At 44.0% G+C, this 15074-nt stretch overlaps 1 protein-coding gene across 1 annotated transcript; it reads right to left on the reverse strand.

Annotated features, from left to right (window-relative positions):
• Positions 1-1790: 1790 nt before the first annotated feature.
• NUDT7 (nudix hydrolase 7) lies at positions 1791-12219 on the reverse strand. Its single transcript, XM_010967434.3, has 4 exons — positions 12064-12219; positions 9819-9972; positions 5265-5423; positions 1791-2468 (listed from the first exon to the last, which is right to left on the reverse strand). The coding sequence occupies exons 1-4, from the start codon at positions 12096-12098 to the stop codon at positions 2100-2102; spliced, it is 717 nt and encodes a 238-aa protein (XP_010965736.2). The 5' UTR covers positions 12099-12219; the 3' UTR covers positions 1791-2099.
• Positions 12220-15074: the final 2855 nt, after the last annotated feature.

Raw genomic sequence — 15074 nt, forward strand, 5'->3', positions numbered from 1 at the left:
TGGCTTCTTAAGAATCTAATAATACTCATCACACAATTGAGGTTAGGTGACTTTCTTCATGACCCTCCCTGACCTGGGGCAGGATGGCTAATGCCATAATTAAACAAAGAAATCCCTGCTAGCCATAGACAATATGTAGACAAGTGGGTGTGGCTGTGTGCCAATACAACTTTATTTACAAAGATTTAAAAAAGATATCCCTGCTAACTCTAAAGCATGGTATATGGAGATGCCCTTGTAAAAGTGGTAGATTTCAAGGCGTGCGATTCAGAACGTTTGTCTCTTTGACTTTTGATTTGAGGATCGTGCTTGAAATCAGTGTTTTTCTGCTGTCGTACTGAGACAGGTAACATTCTCTCTCCTGATTGTAGGCATATGGGCCTCTCATATTCCTTCCTTTCAGCTACCCTGGATGATGACTGTCAAACTCCACCAACACCCAACGTCATCTTGCACATGTCCCAGGACCTATATGATAAATGTCAGACCATCCTAAATTCTAACTGCTGGCGACCTCTCACATTTGGGTGAATATCTATCTATTTTCAAGTGTTCTGATATATGGTTGAGGTTATAGCTCTGCTCTAAAAAAGCAACCCCAAATTACAGTGGCAGCTCTGCCTTCCCCTCTCAGCCTCCATCCATCCATCTTCCCTAAATAATCCCTCCTTACTGTGCAGCAGTCAGCTCAAGTATTGCCTGGTTCACCCGTACGGGGAGAATCCTCTTCTCAGTGCAGTCTTAATTCCAATCAACTCTCTCCTAATGTTTGCAGGGTACAGAGCAGGAATACAAATGGAAGCCCACTTGTTATCTACCCATATATTTTCAGTATCCATCATGAGTATTTTGTTTGTTTTTATTGAAGTGTAGTCGGTTTGCAGTGTTGTATCAATTTCTGGCGTACAGCAATAGTGATTCAGTTATACATGTATTCCTTTTCATGTTCTTTTTCATTACGGGCTGTTGCAGGGTATTGAGTATTGTTTACTGTGCTGTGCAGTGGATCTTGTTATCTGTTTTATATATAATAGTATAGTTGATTTACAATGTTGCATTAATTTCTGGTGTACAGCAAAGTGATTCAGTTATACATATACATATATATTCTTTTTCAACTCCAGACAACCTTGTTTTTTATCTATGTTGTATACTGTAGTTTGAATCTGCTAGTCCCAAACTCCTAATTTGTCCCTCTCCCCTTTCCCCTTTTAGCTACCCAAATATTTAAAAGTTATAAGTCAAACTGACAAACTGTTAAGTAAAATAGATTCTGTCCTCTTGCAAAAAATGAAAAATAAAAAATTACAGAGGCAGCAATGACAGAATTTTGTTCTGCTTTCATGGAACAGCCCCAGGTGAAATTCCTAGGATCGTGGGTTGCTTTCCTCCAGAGGGTCACTTGGAGATCCCAGCTCTCATCATCTTTTGGTCCTGCCATTCCTGCAGGAATTGTCTTCATCTGTATAGTCTAGGCTGGGTTGCAGATAAATCATGGAAAGGGAAAGAGAATCCAGGGAAGCTGGTTTCTCTCTTACACTGGAGATGACCTGCAGGGATGGCTTTCACTCACACCCCATTGGCCTAAATTAAGTTTCAGGGCTACACGTAACTGTAAGGGAACTTCGGTGATGCTGTTTCTACCTGGGGAGGTTCCAGGCTCAGTTTCAACTTTCCTGCCATCAAAGAAAAGGAGGAGAGACTTTGATGGCTGGTCAGAAGATTTTGTCACAGGTAACAGACCAGAAGAGATATTACCTCTTACAGATAAGATAAATGCCACAAGGTCACAGAGTCAACAAATATTTATTAAGTGCCTGCTTTGTGTCTGTTCCTTTTCCTTACATGTATGAGAAAAATATTGTTAACAAATTTTGCGTAACATTCTGCAACACGATCAATACATCTTTCCACTTTGGAAAGACTTTTGCTTTTTCAGATAATACAGGGCAACTAGGAAAAAGACAAGGTTTTTACCTTCCTATTGCTGGAAAAATACTCTGCACCTGTCAAATTCCACCAGCCGGCATGATTGCTGTTCTGTGGCTAAGCACACACAAACACTTTTTAAAGAGTTGTTTGGATGTTGGTCTCATAAATCATAACTTACTTGTTGTACATTTATGAAGCTGCAGGAAGGACTTTTCAGAGGATGAGGTCAGATTGTTGAGATCAAATTCAACCTCAAAGGCGGGTTTTTTCCCCAAAATAATTAAGGCCACAAACAAGGCACATCTTGCAGTTAATCCCCGGATATGATAAGTCACACCATCTTCAGGGTTTGTGTACTGAAAGCAATGAATAATCACATCCCGGCCAAAACGTGTCAGGTGATTCTGATGGTAGACGCGGGGATGCAGGAAATATTCCAGAGGCACCAGGAACACATTCTTAACTTCATCAGGATTAGGCTTGGCCTGGAAGTTGTGGTCTATAAATCCTACAACCGGCGTTACTACTGTATCGATCTGAAAGCAGAAAACAAAATCCACAAATCGAGAAGTGAAGAGATGCTGTTTCTGATGCTAAAATTGTGCCCCTTCTATGTAAGCTGAGACGACAGGCCAAAGCAGTCAGTTACAGAAGGTGGGTAGGGAACGAGGAAAAACGTGCTCGGAAAATGCTATCTTTTCGCAAACGGAAACTGATACCTTACTTTGGAATGGTGATTTGGTAATATCATAAAACTGTGGTCCCTTTGACCTAGCAATCGCATTTGCCTGAGTATATCTGTATGATAAATTCCTACCAGTGAGGAAAGATACAAGACTAGAGCATGATTTCCAGCAGCCCCAAACTCTAAAGTTGTCCCTCCTCAGTTGGTGGTGGATCAGTGATGACTATAGCCATATAAGAGGGTACCATGCAGCCCTTAAAAAGACTGTGATGGACACCTCTCCTTATCAGTAGACACAGGTACGTACCATCACATCAACAGAAAAGTCACATAATGGTCATTGTGGCATATTCCCACTTACGGGAAATTATATACATATCTATATAAATAATTATACATGAACTATTTTCCATAACATATATGTACATAGGTTGGGGGAGCATTTCTATTTACAATCACTACTGCTCACAAATGAATCTAGGGTGCTGTTAGGTGAAAGATTCTGCTGGGAATCGTGATGGGGGAGCCTGGGGTTTACTGTAGGAGCTAAGAGCTGCATGACCTAAAGTGAGAAGAATCTAGACTTCCTGGGAGGACTCCCAGGGGAAAAGCCAAGGATCCACTGTGAGGCTGGGATACTACAGGAAGATACACAGGCCTGGGGAAAGTTCTGAGGAGGGACAGCTGAATCATGCTTAAGAACAGTGATGGCTCAGACTATTAACCTAATTAATGATGAAAGTCAACCTGTGGACCAGGAGTAGAGGATGGGAGCATAGACTTTTGATATCCTCGGGGTGAGAAATCTGGGTCATGAGTTGCCTGAGGCGGGGGCTTCATCCCAGCAGCACCCATCACTATGCTTGGCCCTCAGTGAACGCTCAGCCTGCTGTATCTTATCCCCGTCGTGGGCAGGACTCAGTCGCTCCTGGGGACCTTGGAAATGGAGTTCCTCTCACTCTCGGAACTTTTAACCATGATGCGTTTTGTCAAGAGAGTTCTAAATAAATCCCTAAAATGTGCCGGGGGATTTGCAGACATCAAACTGAAAAGGGCTCCAATTAGGAAACACAGTTGAAGAGGAAGTAATTGACACATCTGGTCCTAATCCCATGTTACTTTCCTCTCTGCCTGGTTTCTTTCTCACTGAGGATGTACTGATTGAGTGGCTAGTAGCTTCTTCCAAACTACATCTCCTTTGAGTGGTGACTTTTCTATTTTTAAAATGGGCCCAATTAAGACCTATGTCAGCATCATTGATCTTCACAAAGGATGATCTAATCCACTGATTTCCTAATTTTCAGGCATCAGTGGAATTCTTCCTTTGAAGTAAAAATTTACCCGAAAGTCTAACATTATTTACTATATAAGAAAAATGTATACCTACCTCTGATACGTGATGAGTCAACTTCACCTCTGTGGTAGCCTCCCCCCAAACCCATAACCCTAGCTTAACCAGGAGAAAATATCAGATAAATCCAAACTGAGGAGCATCCTACAAAATCCCTGACCAGCACACCTCAGAATATCAAGGTCATGAGAATAATGGAAGTCTAAAAAATGTCACGAATCAGAGCATAAGGAGACTTGACAACCAAACACAATGGGGTGTCCTGGATCAGATCCAGGACAGAAAGGAGGAGGTTCACAGAAAAACTAGTAAAAGACAAGTAAAATGTGACGTTTAGATAACAGTAATGCACTAACATTCGTTTCTTAGTTATCACCAATGGACCTAACAACGGGGGAACCCAAGTGCGGGTCCGTGAGAACTTTCTGCAGTATGTCTGCAACTTTTCTGTAAATCTGTAACTATCCTAAAATTAGAAGTTTGCATGAAAAATGTTACACCAATAAAATACTTCTGTTATCCAACTTCAAATTTACAATATTTACTCCTCCTAAAGTCAGTTAGTACAACAGTGTAGTTGTAGTCAGCTCCTGCGAAGTAAGATCTGGCTAGAGCAGCCCCAGAATTCACTTTGTGGTGATGTTTGTTTGCTTGATGTGCCATCAGGGAAGTCCTGCTTCACACAGAAATGCAGTTACAGGTAGTCTTTCTTTTTAAACAGCTTCCCTAGTGATCTCAGGATACAACTCAATCATGGTGACGGGGAGAAGCTTGGTCCTACAGTGTGTGTGAAAATGAGTATCTTTAGGGCAAAAGTGATATACTGGTGGCCTCTAAGGAGCTAAAATTTGGTATGTGGCATGCCTAAGTACGTGTTATTTTTTCAATAGAATTCTCAAAAGAAACACATACTGGAACAAAATAAATGTGAACAGAGTGTTCATGAAAGAATTAAGGCATCTACGGGGTTCCACAGCACCCAGTTTGAAAACCACTACAAAAAATTAACAAAAGAAACAAAGATAACAAAAAGAAAGAAAGGAAAGCCAGCAAGCAAGAAAGAAAGGCAACCACTGATGGAGTTCAGTCCTTGCATATCTGGGTGGGGAAGGGATGGGAAGGGAGGCTTGCCCCAGGCCTCCTAGCTCACAAGGGGCAAGGTCCACACGTGAGTCAGTCTCTTCACTCTGTGGACAGCACTCTTGGGGGACATATTTGGCCAAACATGGAATCCTGAAGCCAGTGTATCCACTGCGAGCTCAAGAGAGTCTAAGAAACCCAGTTTCCAAGCCTTACATCAAACAGCAGTGGCGCCAGGCAGCAGACGACCTCCACCTGATGAGGACACAGTCCCACTTCCTCTTGGGCCTCCCGGAGGGCTGTGGCCACGTCATCTATGTCCGTAGATTCGCGCTTGCCTCCAGGAAAGCAGACTTCTCCAGGTGACCTTCTCAGCTGGATGCAGAAAGAACAGAGCTGCAACGTGTGATTCCAATTCTGGGACCATCCATTCATTCAACACATATTTACTGCATTTCTGTTTTTGGCCAGAGACCAGGCCCACACTCGTGGTAATGAGTGGGGAACAAGACCGAAAAGAAGAGGGTGTTTTTTGGACTTGGATCCTTTAAAGAAATGAATTTTGAGGGGGAGGGTATAGCTCAGTGATAGAGTGCACGCTTAGCATGCACAAGGTCCTAGATTCAATCCTCAGTACCTCTGTTAAATTACAAAATAATAATAAATAAATAAACCTAACTACCCCCCCAAAAACAAACAAAATATATATAAATATAAATGAACTTTGAGAACTACCCTCACTTAGGATTTTTCTCCCAAAGATACCATACACACAGATTTATCTCAGCAGGGGAATTAAAAGCTAAAAGCTAATGAAAAGGTGATGTTATCACTAGATAACCTTTATAGAGTGCTTACATGAATTTCTTTTCACTGGGTCCTCACAACAGTTCTGTAAAGGACTACTTTTTAAAGTCTCTTTCTCATTGAGGTAAAATTCACATAACATGAAATGAACCATTTTAGAGTGAACCAATCAGTGGCACTGAACACATTCACAATGTTGTACTACCACTATTTCGTTCCAGAACATTTTCCTCACCCCCAGCAGAGATGCTGCACCCATTAAGCCGGTGATCCCCATTCCTTTCTCCTCTCTGCCCTAACTCCCTGTGTCTATGGATTTACATATCCTGGATATTTCATAGAAATGGAGTCATACAATAAGTGACCCTTTGTGTCTGGCTTCCTTCATGTAGCATGATGTTTTCGGGGTTCTTCTGTGTCGTATTATGTATCAGCATGTAATCATTTTTATGACTGAGTAGTATTCTGCTGTGTGTATCCATCACCATTTGTTATCCATCTGACCACGGATGGATATATAAGCCGCTAATGTACTGTTAACATTTCCACTTTTCGATAAAGGAACCAAAGCTCAGAGAGGTTCAATAAGCTGGTTAACACAAGGGGAAGAAGTAAAGCTGTAATTTCCGCCAGTATTTAATTCTAGACCCTGTGCTTGTAATCAGCACATCATACGTTTATTAAGCACTGACTAAAACACCGCACATATGCTCAGTGGAGCCCTTGGCATTGACCTATGCCGGCAGCTCCGTTATCTTTGCACTTGTCTGTGAAGAACAGGAGCCTCTCTTGTCCCTGCATTGCCCTTTCTGTCAGTATCCTTGATTCTGCGCCCTGAATGTGTCTCCGTTTGTAGCATCCCTGATATTTTTCCCTTCCTTATCTCTGTCTTATAATGACTCCTCTCCTGTCTTGCGCAGGACTGGAGGAGCACCAGCCTTCCACTCTTCTCTCCTCTGTGGGACCAAACTTAGCAAGTGAGATCCATTTCTTTTACCCTGACCCCCAACCCCAACCAATGCTCGCCACGCCATCCTCTCTCTGCTGAGTTGTCAAGGAGACCTCAGGCTCAGCAGGAGACCCGGGTCTGCCTCTTCTCAGTTGTGTACAAGGGGTCATGGGGTAATACCAGTGTGCACCTCTCAGGGACATGGATCTGGTCACATGAACTGATGGCCAAAGTGCACGGCTCAGTGCCCGGCCCACATTAGATATTTATCAGTGAGGACTTGTAAGGTCAGTTCTTAACATTTAGAAGCTAAATCAAGAGGTCAAGGTAGCATTTTTAGTACTGGGGCAATATATCTGTATAAGAATAAATGAGATGCTGTTGTAAATTTTGTAGTGTTTTATAGTTTAAAGTCCCATTTGGGGAAGTTTTATAGGAGAAGAAGGAAAACCTTCTGAAGTTCATCTCTGCTAATAAATTAGTAACACTGCAGAGTTGCTACAATATATAGAAACCTCACACATCTTTATGTCAACTCGAGTTACAAGAGTAGGTTGATGGATGTGCGGCTACTGTCTTGACCACTCATCACCCAAATGCATAAGAAACAAACCTCCTGTTACATCACCTTTGAAAAAGTACTCGACCGTGTCAGGACGTTTAGCAGCCAGGCCTTAGTGACAGAAGGCACTACAGAGAATCACCAGGCTTCACAAATGCATAGACCTGGCTTACTGATGATTTCAAATGTATTTTGAAAGCTTTTCAAAAAGATCTCCTATTCCAATTAACAGGGACGAAAGATCATTTTGGATGAATGAGAATCTCTGCTCTTAAGAAAATGATGTGCTGTTTTGGAGAAAACAGACACATTCATTAAAAATGATTATTCACAAACTGTGAGCACCAGAAGGGCCTAAGTATAGAACTTTTCAACCTCTTTTATTTTTATTTTTTTGTAAATAGCATAAAACGGTTATTACATAAAACCTTATGGAATTCTATGCAGAAGCAAATAAGGTTGTCACGTTTCCTAAGACTCTGATCTATGTTTTGTTCTTGAATTTCCTCTTGCTGATTTCAAGCCTTTGAGAGCTGGGAGCAGAGGTCGGGGGAGAGGGGAAGAAAGAAAGCAGAACAGCTGATTCCGGAAAGCCACTAGGTGGAGGGAGGTCTGCAGGGTCTGAAGGTCTGTGCCGCAGTGTGTGGGGCTTGGGAGGGGGGTGCTTGCTGTCTCTCTGCTGGGCACCAGGGCTCCAGGGCTCTGAGCTGAGTGCCCCTGGGTGAGGTGGGGCCAGACAAGGAGAATTGAAAAATACACTTGATAGCCAGTATCCTGGAGCACTGACTGCGTGCAAGCGGCAGTGCCAGACACTTCACAGACATCCTTTACCCTCATACCAACCCTCACACAAGGCACTGTTTTCAGTTCCATTCAAGGAAGGAGAAAACTGAGACTCTGAGAGATGAACTCTGTGCCAGGGTCCAGAGCTCACAGGAGAGGCCACACTCGAGTGGGAGGGATGGATGACAAGCGCCCCCCCTCCCCACTGACTGGGAGGAAATCTACAAGTCCTGCTGTGTGACTCTCGGGAGGGACAGGGCTCCAGCAATGCCTGGGAGAATTTCTTGCCCCCACAGCCAAATAGGGCCTCAAGTCAGATTTAATTAGATTTAATTTTTTTTAAACAAAATGTGACCTTCGCACCTCAGAATTTATGGTGTAAGATGATTCTCACATAGTAATCAACAGGCAAAGCTACTATGAGTGGAACAGAGACCCATTTTGGTGCTATCTAGGTTTTCTACATTATATTCATCTGATCATTTAAAAATATGTATTTAAATGCTTCTTTTGTGCTTTTTGACAGAGCTGGGAAGAGACCCTGGCCCCCGGGTTCCCAGTGAAGTATCTCCCCTGGAACCTGGACTTTCATCACCTAATGTTTTTATGTTTTGTTGCCAGTCCCGGACCACAAAGAATCCACACGTGTCTAATCCCAGATCCACAAAATTCTGATTGATTCCTCAGTTTTCCCTCCCTTAACCCTGCCCAAGGGATACTTCTTGTTATTCTGCTTGTAAAGCCAAGTTATTGCGGACCATGTTCTCTTTTGTACTAGGATAACGTTTAAATTACTGCTTGCCCAACTTTTCCTCAGAAGTACCCCCAATAGCAAGGAGAGTGACGGTACCCAGGGGAACTCCATTCCAGCCCAACATGTCTTTAAAGTGCAACAATATATCTTAAAACCTCAGGCCATGTCTGCTAAGACTTACTGAATCCTTGCCAGTGCCAGGGCTGTTTCAGGTGCTTTACATTTGTTCCTCTGTGACATCTCCACAGAAGCCTTATGATGCAGGTACTAATATCTTGTCCTCATTTTGCAAGTGAAGAGATGCAGCACAGAGAGGGTAAGTAACTAGGACGAAGTCACACAGCTGCAAGGACAGACTCTGCATTCAAACATGGGCAGCCAGCTTAGGGCCCAGGCTGTTAACTTCAGTGGTTTAGAATTTTCACATGATACCTGGGATGGGGTTAGTCTAAAACAGTGGCTTGCTGTAGGGGCAATTTTACCTGCCCCATCTCTGCCAAGACAGTAAACAATGTCTAGAGACATCTGTGGTTATCACGAAAGTGTGTGTGTGTGTGCACATGTGTGCGCTACTGGCAACTAGTGGGTCGAGGCCAGGGATGATGTTAAACATCCTATAATGCACAGAGCAACTCCCACAACCAAGAATTCTCCAGCCCAAATGCCAGCGGCACCAAGGTTAAGAAACCTTGGCCGAAAAGTATTTTAAATTACTTGCTAGCCAAATGACTTACTTTACTTTCCAAAATTTCTCCAAAAAAGCCATGTTATCCTGTGGTTTCTTGTCCCCCTCGAACATCACAATTTACAAAGTCCCATGTGAGAATCTGTAACCTCAGAATATGCGCCAGTGACATTTCATGGGGTTTTCTGATGTCCTAATGCATTAATGGCAGGAGCCTTTCTGTCACCTACCTTCTCTGATCGGAGGGTGAACAAGAGGTAGAGTTTTCCTTCTTTAGCCAACAATGGTAAAAGGATGGAACATTTTTTAGACGACAAGTGAGAATACTTGGTCCCCACATCATGCTTTTTTAAGCGGGCCTTAGTGTCAGTTAGCAAATTGTCTCTAAAATGGAAAAAAAACAGTTGAGTCACCAGAGTTAGGATAAAAAGCTCCTAATCCCAAAGATGTTTCTGCTTTTTGTATGTCCTGGCATTTACTATTTTTGAGTCTTGGTGCGCTTTCTAATAATATGGTGGGAATAATAATACCCAAATCACGTGACTGGTGGCAAGCTAAAATGAGGCCAAAAACTGCTAAGAACACAGTTCAGTACCTGAGTTTCTTTAAAACCTTAATTAATTTTAAATGATGGGAAAATATTCTTTCAACAGTGCAATAGTTAAATGTTGAAATCAATGATAATATTCAGGAAGACAAGTTTGCTAAACAAGTCACTGTAAAGTTAGACCATCGTAAGGTTAAAGACTTTCTCTTAGCCTGGCCCTATGTCACATTACCAAACCCTTGTCTTCAAATCCCTTATCACAGTGGTTCCCAAACTTAAGCAGCAAATAGAATCACCCAGAGGGCTTGTTCTAACCCAGACTGCTGGGTCCACCTTTGACTTAGTAAAATGCAAGTATTTAGACTTACAACCATAAATGGTGCCCTGAATCCATAACTGGGGGTTTGTTTAGGTCCCTCTGACAGGTGTATTTTATTGTTGGTTTGTGAGGTGGGTTAAATAGTGTTGACCCCCCCCAAATTCATGTCCACCTAACACCTGAGAATGTGACTTTATTTGGAAATAGGATCATTGCAGATGCAATTAGTGAGGGATTTGAGATGAAATCATTCTGGATTTAGGGTGGGCCCTAAATCCAGTGACTAGTGTCCTTATAAGAAAAGGAGAAGACAGAGAGAGACACAGATACAGGTTCTGCCAAGAACACTAGAAGCCACCAAAGCTGCAAGAGGCAAGGAGGGCTCCTCCCCTCAAGACTTCATAGGAAGGATGGCCCTGCTGACTCCTTAATTTTGAACGTCTAGACTTTGAACTGTGGGAGAACTCATCTCTGTTGCTAAGCCATCAGTTTGGGGTACTTTATTATCACCCTAGAAGGAAGCTCTAGAAACTTAAGAATTTGATTTTAACTTTTCTATGGTTAAGGTACTTCTGCATCATGGGCAAGGTCAGGTGTTTAAGTTAGCCAGAACTGGTTTCCAAGTGGTAGGGATGACCTCTGTAAGCCCCCTTTCCTCATCTGTGACATGTTGAAGATACTTGTGAGGCTTACATGACATGGTTCATATTCTGTGGCTGACACTCAGACAGTGCCCAGCGAATTACCATTACATGTTATCATAAATGTCTCGGTTATTAGATACGCAGTTGTCTGCCAAAGATGTTTGTGACTTTTTGCCTCTTTCTACAAGGCAGGTTGCTCAATTATGTGGTTGGGTAACAGCAGTGGTTTTCAAAAACGACTGGCCTAAGACTCACAGAATGCTGGCACTGGAGGGGACTCCAGAGAAAATCCCATGCGCACAGGCCCGCATCAGGAAAAAGAAACTGGCCCTACACAGAGTGCGAGGGACTATTTAACAGTGTGGCTTTTAAGAGGCACCGAGAACTGACTACAGGGACCAGCAGAAGCAAAAGTCTGCAAAACGTGTCTGTCCATATCAGGGGCTGGTCCTTGGAGTAATCACCATAAAAACACCAGCAGTAGCAGCCACCCCATAGGCATGGGTTCATCCCTCCATATTTTTTCTCACTGACTCCTCACAACAGCCCGGCCAGGTGAGAACACGGCCAGGCTCAGAGAGGTTACGTAACTGAGAGACCCAAGTCCACGACTGGAAGTAATCCAGGGCTGCCTGGTGCGAGCTCACGGTCTCTGAGGTCGGACTGAGGACAGGGAGGGAAGCCGGCTCCGCAGTAGAAACGCTTTGCCTTTGGGGAAGAGGTACGCACCCATCAGGCCAAACTCGTCTCTGTCTTTGCGGGAGAAGGTGCGAAGGCCTTAGGACCCTGCGAGCGGCCGAGGAGGTGAGTGTCCCAAGCGCTGGCTCGGAGGGTGGGCAGGCGGGCTCCGCGAAAACGGTCCCAGCCAATGCCCTGGGCACCCACGGCCCGTGATCTGGTCAGCCTCGCCGTGATCAAGGCCGGGCCAGGCCGGGCTTGGGGTGCCAGGGTCGGGGAGGCTTTACCTGACTGGCTCCTGGGGAGGACAGGGTGGCGACATCTTCCACAGCAAAGTTTGTTTCCGGCCACCGACCCCTCCCAGGGGCTTGGCCGGACGGGCATGCGCAGAGCAGCTCTGGGCCGGCTGCGCGGGGAGAGGCGGGGCCTAAGGACAAAGGCAAGGCAGGACCTGTGGCGGGGTGAGATATGAGGGCGGGGCTGGCGAGGCTTAAGGCCACGCCTTCCAGGTGCCGCAAAGCAGCTCACTTCCTCAACTGCAAAAGGCAAATGAGGCATTCGCAAGTTGATGGTTAAAAAAGGGACGAAAAGGTGAAAACGCAGTGCTGCTGAGTTGAGAGGATTCTGACACGGGCACTCAATGTTGCTAGGAGGTCAGATTGGTTTAACTTTTATGAAAAGCAGTCAACACATTTTATCAAGCGCCAACTTTGTGTGGAATGCAGAGCCCACAGGGCGCGAAGAGACAACGCAGGGGTTACAGTCAAATGGGAGAAAGAGACATGAATCAAGAAATTACCTAGATATAGCAGAAGCCCTTAGTCCCTGAAGAGCATATGAGGGCGAAACGTGACCGAATCAGATCAGAGAAGGCTTAACAAGAGAGAATGGGAACGGAGCTGACCTCGAAAGCCGCTGTTCTCCCAAGTGTGGTCCTCGGACCAGCCGCAACTGCACCACCTGGGTGCTGTTAAAAATGCCGATTCTTGGGTACCACGCCTGAGCTACTGGATCAGAAACCGGGGGTAGGGTCCAGCGATCTGTGCTGTAAGGGGATTCTGATGCTCTGAGAGAGAGAAGGGCAGGGAGAGAGTTCCAGGAAGAAGGACAAGTCTGTGCAAAGACCCCAGAAGTAGCTGGAGAAGACTGAGTGAGAGGGAGCCTGGTTCGGGCTGACACACAAGAGGTCAGACTTCAGAGACTGAAGGCCAGGCTGACTTCATCCTGCACAGGACGTGCAATGCCTGGGCCCTCAGTAATTCCAGGACCCTATGAAAAATTTTAAATTTTAATTTGTTTTGAAAGAATAAAATAAATATAATAATCAGCAGTATATAATAATGAATCCAGCCTGGGTTATATTCATCTTTATAGCAATGCAGTCATAAGATAATTTTATTATTTATAAATGTTTAATAAGTTTTATTATTTATATAAATTTATAAATAATTCATGTAAATTAAAATACCAATGCAGCCATAAAGTAGTTTTATTTATGTTATAAATAATTTATATAAATAAAATAATAAAATTATTTATACTAATTTTATTATTTTATGGAGGAAGTGGTCCATAAACCAAAATTACCTAGCACCCGTGAAAATCACAGTGTGGCCCTGGGTCATTGAGTAGTTGGGCCAAGGTTTCCCAAGACCTCTAAAACCCTTGAGTTCAGGTGTTCACCTGGCCAGTCTGCCAAGGCTGGAAGAGCCCAAACCAAAAGCTTAATGACATCCTAGTAATAGTGATGATAGCCTTTCACTCACATTAATGTACTTAATCCTATGAACATCCCCGTGAAGTAGGGTTATTTCCATGGAGGTATTAATGTCCTCATTTCCAGATTAGGAAATAAAAAATGTCTTGCTTCGGGCCACACAGCTAGGGTTCAAGGTTAGATCGTTCTGACCTCTGAGCTCATTCGCTGAGCTCATTTATTTTGACAGTCTCTCAGAAGCAACTGGCATGTGAATTGTGTGGATCTGATCATGAATGAGAAGGAGCTAAATTAACCCCTCGTCTAGTACCTCTTGCATAGGAACTATTTGCTGGGCATGTCTAAGGTGCAGCCCCTTGACCTCTATGAACATGACTCTCAGCTCTAAGAATGTGCTTTCAGGTGTCTATCAGCAGGGAAGGGAGAGTGGTTCAGAGGATTGAGTTGGGGGCTGAAAATTATCATCTTTTAAAAGTCTTCTCTTCTTTCAGATATCCTTTAATTGACTCCTCCTTTTGAAGAGGAGCAAAGTGAGGCTCAGTGGGCAAGTGCCTTGCCCACAGTCACACAGCAGGTAGCTGGCACTCGGGGAGATTTTGAGGATAGGTGGGGTCTAAAGGGGCCAAAGTAAGGGAAATGGCATTCTTGGCAGGGGGAACAGCAGGAGCCACACTTGAGTGAAGAGTCTTATTCGGAGGGTCAGGCAGTGCAGATTGGCTGGAACATAGAGGGCATTTTGCAGAGTAGAGCCCTGGGGACAGAGGAAGAGGCTTTGGAAGCCACAGTGAGATAGCAGTTGACCTTTTTAAAGGGAGAGGAAGAACAGGTCTGGGTTATCAGGAAGATCTCTGTGGAATCAGGGTGGGAGATGGATTGAAAGTGAGGAGAGACTGGAGGCAATTCCTAAAGTCTGGGCTTAGGGAACCAAAAGAAGGTGCTTCAAACCTTTTGAAAAATCCCCATCCGTATTCCTAATGTCAGAAAGTCAGAGTGTATCAGAGGTTTGAATCACTTTAGTGTTAAAAGGAGCATCCTGAGAGATGCTTTGCTGTATATTAAGGCTCTATGCACAGCATCTGCTTTGGATCAGAAATACTACTGAGCTTTTATGGCTTTTGTAATGCTGGAAGCCTTAGCACAGGGAACATCACAAAGTAAAATGCAGCATAATGTGCAAAACAATACAGGATTCAAGGTTAATGGGCAATGCCTTTTCGGGGAAATGACTTGTGTCTAGCTTTTGCACACACTTATTGGTAGTGACAGAATTCTGGAAAATGTATTGAAGAGAAGCAAAGCTATAAAAGGGTTCAGGCCAGCCTGCAGAGGCAATACCTCAATCTGCAGTTCTCTTGAAGAAGCACATCCAGGGACCAGGGTAGACCTTATCTGCAGTCCACCCACTTGGAAACTTTATTTGAGTAGCACCTTACGGCCAGGACTGGGTGATGCAAAGATAAAGAAAATGCCAACCAGCCTTTGGAGCAAAAGATGTCTGGGGAAAAGACCTACAACAGACAATTAGCTTTAATGCCAGATACGTGCTTCAATCTGGGGCTAAAGTGCTCCGAGGAGTGAGGA

This window comes from Camelus bactrianus, chromosome 9 (assembly GCF_048773025.1).
Source record: "Camelus bactrianus isolate YW-2024 breed Bactrian camel chromosome 9, ASM4877302v1, whole genome shotgun sequence".
NCBI lineage: Eukaryota > Metazoa > Chordata > Mammalia > Artiodactyla > Camelidae > Camelus > Camelus bactrianus.